This window comes from Dunckerocampus dactyliophorus, chromosome 17 (genome assembly GCF_027744805.1).
Source record: "Dunckerocampus dactyliophorus isolate RoL2022-P2 chromosome 17, RoL_Ddac_1.1, whole genome shotgun sequence".
NCBI classification, from domain to species: domain Eukaryota; kingdom Metazoa; phylum Chordata; class Actinopteri; order Syngnathiformes; family Syngnathidae; genus Dunckerocampus; species Dunckerocampus dactyliophorus.
In genome coordinates this window covers 4,783,486-4,788,692 of record NC_072835.1, presented here as the reverse complement: position 1 = coordinate 4,788,692, position 5,207 = coordinate 4,783,486, and the positions used below count along the sequence as shown (strand labels likewise).

The 5,207-nt window shown below is 48.9% G+C and overlaps 1 protein-coding gene across 4 annotated transcripts; it reads right to left on the bottom strand.

Annotated features, from left to right (window-relative positions):
- Positions 1–550: 550 nt before the first annotated feature.
- Positions 551–4,967, bottom strand: pla2g3 (phospholipase A2 group III). 4 transcript variants are annotated; one of them, XM_054757528.1, is made up of 7 exons: positions 4,517–4,967; positions 3,986–4,118; positions 2,434–2,466; positions 2,139–2,365; positions 1,941–2,070; positions 1,376–1,489; positions 551–1,275 (listed from the first exon to the last, which is right to left on the bottom strand). In XM_054757528.1, the coding sequence occupies exons 1-7, from the start codon at positions 4,965–4,967 to the stop codon at positions 1,074–1,076; spliced, it is 1,290 nt and encodes a 429-aa protein (XP_054613503.1). In that variant the 3' UTR covers positions 551–1,073. The 4 variants fall into 4 exon arrangements, with proteins under 4 accessions (XP_054613503.1, XP_054613500.1, XP_054613504.1 ...); XM_054757525.1 differs by having other exon boundaries at positions 553–1,275; positions 2,434–2,568; XM_054757527.1 differs by having other exon boundaries at positions 554–1,272; positions 2,434–2,568.
- Positions 4,968–5,207: the final 240 nt, after the last annotated feature.

Here is a 5,207-nt window from a genome sequence, read left to right as displayed (position 1 = left end):
CCACTCGGCATCCGGAGCCTCTCAGACCCAGTTCTTATGACGTCACAGACGAGTTAAAACTGATTAAAACACAAAACTTTTCATTGGGTGTGGTCAGCAAACAGCAGCAATAAATAAAAATGGGCTCTAAATATATTTATACACCAACAGGAGTAAGCATAAATAAGTTACATTTATGTAAAAATATAATCATAGGTAGCTGCCGCATTCTTTGTAGTGTCCACTAGATGGCGACATCGCCCACGCAGCCCACAGAAAACAAATACAAAGCAATGTTCAGTACAATATCCATCCATCCATTTTCTATACCGCTTCATCCTCATTAGGGTCGCGGGGGCATGCTGGAGCCTATCCCAGCTGACTTCGGGCGACAGGCGGGGTACGCCCTGGACTGGTCGTCAATACAATATATGACATAATATTAATAATATATCATATATTATTTATTACAGTTCCCATTAAAAAGGTTTAATTCATTCATTCATCAACAGCAATAAATATAAATACATTACATTGATGTACAATGTACAGTATATACGAGAAGCAGCCGCTGCATTCTTTTTAGTGTCCAACAGATGGCGGCATCGTCCACACAGATTATAAAAAATTAACGCAAAAATTATTTTAATTCATTTATTATCAATGAACGGTTTGATACAGAAGCACGAACTGTCACACCATAATATATAAATGTATTAATGTACTAATTAATAAAATAATGTATTATTAATTTATTATCAATGTTAATATTATTATCATGTGTAATAACACCACTACAACATTTTTTTGTCAGGACAAGTAGGCAATTTATTGATCTGATTTGTCATTTTTCATTTGCATACACAAATCATGTCGTATCAAAAAAATTCAACTCACTCTGCCATGTCATTCCTGGAAACAAAAAAATGTGCTTATGTACAAATATTTACATAAACAACAATTCATTTACTCTAACAATACTATCAAAGCACGTGAATTCATGCAGAACCACATCAAAATGTTTATGTAGTCGATGTTTCTGAGCTTTAATCTTTATTATGAATAAAATAAATATCATAAAATGTGTCCTTCCTTCATGTGTGAGTTCCTGCCGTGTTGACTCTGTGCCTCAGCATCCTCACGCAAACTTTGTGAACTTTGACCTCGCCTTGTCTTCTCCTAGACCTCCTGACCTTCTCAAGCACGGCCTCTAGGCGGCGCTGCTCCTCCGCATCTGCGCTGGATCGCAGCCTGGGAAGTTCTGCTTCCAGCAAGACTGCAGGTGACCCGCAGCTGCTGGGCCCAGACAGTGACAGGAACCACTGTTACTGCGTGCGCGCCTGTGTGTGTGTGCGTGTGTGTGCGTGTGTGTGCGTGTGTGTGCCTTTGTACTGACGTTTGGTCTCGTGTGCAGTTCTTCTGCAGGAAGCACGATTGGGACATGAGGTCCAGCAAGATGTTCTGCACCGGGGTCAGTGGCTGGTGCTGCTGAGTCAAGGTGTGGAAGGTTCTAGAAGAGCCGGCAGCAGACAAACGTGTGAGTCAGCAGAAACGAACAAAGACAAACATGTCACAGATGCACATCGTTATGCAAGCCGTGTCCTACTTTTGTGTTATGAAATGTTTGCTCTGTTTGCAGCGTGCACTATTATGTCACAGCTGAGCAGCTGCTGGAACACTAAACATGGCCGCCTGACGTGTGCAATACAAACGTGTTCTACTCCAGGCCTGTAGGTGGCGGTCATGCACATAAACAAATACAAATAACTTTCTTTTTTACATATAACCTTGCAAAATTGGTAACAATTGTCGAGTTATGAAGAGAAAGACTTCCTCGGAGTGTGGCCACCATCTGGTGGACATGTCAAAGAATGCAGGAATGCGCCACCCACCATGAGGGGCTCTTGGGCACCTATGCTAAGCTACAAATGCTAACAGTGCTCTGAAGGAGGTAGCGGTACCTGCTGGTGCAGCTGCAGTGGTACACGGTCTTGGACTCGGAGTTGAAGAGTCCAAACCTCGTCATCTTGGGCGGGATTTTCTCCCTGCACTCATCCAGGATCTTGAAGGCGCTGCAGGACCCGTTCTGGCCTGCAGGGGGAGTCAAAGCTGTTTCTCAAATGTGGAAAAACTAAACCAAAACGGCGGACGTAACGCACCGAGGAGGTCCGCTTGCCGCCTGCTGGTGTTGTCTGGCGCGGGGAACGATACAGCCGGCAAACGCGAAGCTGAGGGGGGCGTGGTGAGTGACATCATGGCTGAGGGCATGTCCTCCATGAGTAAGGACACGTTAGAGATGTTGACGCTCGGTGCTGTTGCGCTGGTCGACTGGTAGAGCGTGGGTGGGTGGACCTCGGCGTACAACGCCATTTTGCTTTCCTTGCACCTGTCACGGAAGACGCAAGATGGTTAGCTTAAAAAGGCTAAAAACTAGCTAGCATGACGCGTGCTCACATTCCAAACCAGTTCCTCTGTGCACACTGCAGCCTGTGAGACAAGGAGAAGCAGTGCATGCTGAGCAGGTTGAAGAAGGTGTAGCCAACCACGTCAGCCATGCCGTCCTTGGCCTCCTGCAGGCAGTGGCGGAACCTTGTGGCAGCGTGTCAAAGGTCAGACAAGACGCACAGACGAGACACGCTGTGAGCTAGGAGCTAGGGGCATGTGGCAAGGGGCTAGCCGTTAGGAGCTAGGAACAATGAACTAGGAGCTGGGAGCGACAAACCAGGAGATAGGAACTAGGAACTAGGAACTAGCGGTGAGGAGCAAAAACTAGGAAGTAGGAGCTAGGTGCTAGTGGTGAGGAGTTAGGCTAGGAGCTAGGAGCTAAGCACGAGAAGCTGGGTGGCAGGAGCTAGGGAGTAGGAGATTTGTGCTAGTGGCGAGGAGTTAGGCTAGGAGCTAGGAGCTAAGATCTAGAAGCTGGGTGGCTAGGAGCTAGGAACTAGGATGTGGGAGCTACAAACTAGGAGATATGAGCTAGGGACTAGGATTTATGGCTAGGAGTGAAAAACTAGGAGATAATACTTATGGCTAGGAGTTAGGAACTAGGAGCTAGGTGCTAGTGTCAAGGATTTAGCAGCTAGGAACTAGAAGCTGGGAGCTAATGGCAAGGGGCTAGGAACTAGGAGCTAGTGGCAAGGAGTTATTGGCTAGGAGCTAGGACCTAGGAACGGGGAGCTAGGAGCCAGGAGTTAGTGGCCAGGAGCTAGGAACTAGGAACTAGGAGCAACAAACTAGGCGATAAGAACTAGGAACTAGGACCTAGTTGCTAAGAGCTTGGAACTAGAAGCTAGGACCAAGTGGCTAGGAGCTAGGAACTAGGAGAAATGAACTAGGAGATGGAAATTAGGAGCTAGGACCTAGTTGCTAACAGCTTGGAACTAGGAGTTAGGAACAAGTGGCTAGGAGCTAGGAAGTAGGAGCTAGGAGCTAGGGTCTACAGGTTAAGCGTGAAGGACTAGGAGCAAGGACCTATTGGCTAGGAGCTAGGAAGTAGGAGCCAGTGGCTTACAGCTAGGAACTAGGAGCTAGGATTTAGTGCTAAGAAGCTAGGAATTAGGTGATAGCAACGAGGATATAGTGGCTAGGAGGGAAGGACTAGCTGGTAGGATGTAGTGGCTAAGAGCTAGGAACTATGAGAAAGGAACTAGGACGTAGGATCTAATGGTTAGGCGCCAGTACTATGGTAGTGGCTAGGTCGTAGGAACTACAGATATGAGCTATAGGAACTATAATCCAGTAGCTAGGAACTAGGAAATGAGAGCTTGCTTGTAGTGTGTAGCAGCTAGGAACTAGGAAATGAGAGCTCGGTTGTAGTGTGTAGCAGCTAGAAACTAGGAGATAGGGGCTAGAAACTAGGATACAGCAGCTAGAAACCAGGAGATAGAAGCTCGGACCAAGTGGCTAGGAGCTAGGAACTAGGAGATAAGGAAGAAGACAGAAGGAGGGCGGTAGGGTCTAGTGACTGGGAGCTCGTAGCTAGGAGGCAGGATGCAGGATGGCCTACTTGCTGTCGCAGTCGCAGTGGGACATGGTGAAGATGTTGGAGTTGAAGACGCCAAACTGGGAGTGAAAGGACAGGATGGTGTGCTTGCATTGGTCGTGCTCACGGCAGCAGCTGTCCGTGTCCGAAAAGACACCTGGGGACGACACGGAAGTCACACGACTCACTCGTGACATACGACTTATCCTTTCCACACGCTCACACTCCTTCATGGGGAATGGCTTCCTTCTGAAAGGCTACACTGGACTTCATGGTAGCGACGGCGCCATCTGCTACTTTGGCACGCGCTTGCCATGTAAACATTGCCTTCATAGCTCAACTCTGCAGTACAGTCAAACCTCTAAAGTTGAACACGATGAAAAATGTCATAATCGATCATGATCATTTCTAAGACTTTCCCCATGGGGAACAACGGAACCACAAATGATCCATTCCAGGGTCAAACTGTGGCTCCATGAAAGGTTCCATGAGCTAGTGTAGAAGTAGTAATACTTCTAGTAGTAGTAAAGTAGTAGGTATAGCAGTTGTAAGTACCTAAGTCGTCATAAGAGGGCGCCTTGTTTCCTGATCCACACCAAAGAGTTCCCGGAACGATGAAGCCCCTCTTGACACGCTGGTGACCTTTCACCTCCGGCGACCACCTCGAGACCCGTGGAGACACGCACGCATCAGCGCGTGAGAGCACGGCCTCGACAAGCGCGCGGGGAGGAGGACGAAGAAGCTGGTGGCGCTCCCGCTCGCACGCGGAAACGTGCTCGCGCACCGCCTCCGCGCCGTCTGTCCACGCGCAGGCGAGCAGCGCGCGCTCCCGCGACCACGCGCTGTGGTAGAGGCGCGCGGGGGCGGGCGCAGAGGACACGAACGTGACGTGAACGCCCCCGCCAGGTAGGAGTGTTGCCCGCGCGCACGGAGACCTGGATTCTCCCGCCATAGTCCATCTCAGGAGAGACGACGTGAGTACGAGCAGGGCAATCGCGCGGGTCATCGTACACGCGCTTCAATGATGGACTGATGGAGATGACCGGCTTTAAAGGAGGGCAGGGGCGGGGCCACAGCCCAAATTAAATCATGTGACCTGACTAACACGCACACCCACTAGTGGAGGACATGACACATTGATTTCTGCTCATCAGAATCAAACTTCCCACCATTTGATTTTACAGACGCCCCCAGTGGCGGGAGAAGTGAAGGACAACAGCAGGAGACATCTGAGAAGATGTTGGGA

Coding starts and splice junctions, on each gene's coding strand:
- pla2g3 (XM_054757525.1), bottom strand. CDS start 4,967: ATGACCCGCGCGATTGCCCTGCTCGTACTCACGTCGTCTCTCCTGAGA. Junction 4,119..4,516: donor GCCCTCTTATGACGACTTAG/GTACTTACAACT, acceptor TGTCGTCCCCAG/GTGTCTTTTCGGACACGGAC. Junction 2,071..2,138: donor GCGGCAAGCGGACCTCCTCG/GTGCGTTACGTC, acceptor CTCCCCCTGCAG/GCCAGAACGGGTCCTGCAGC.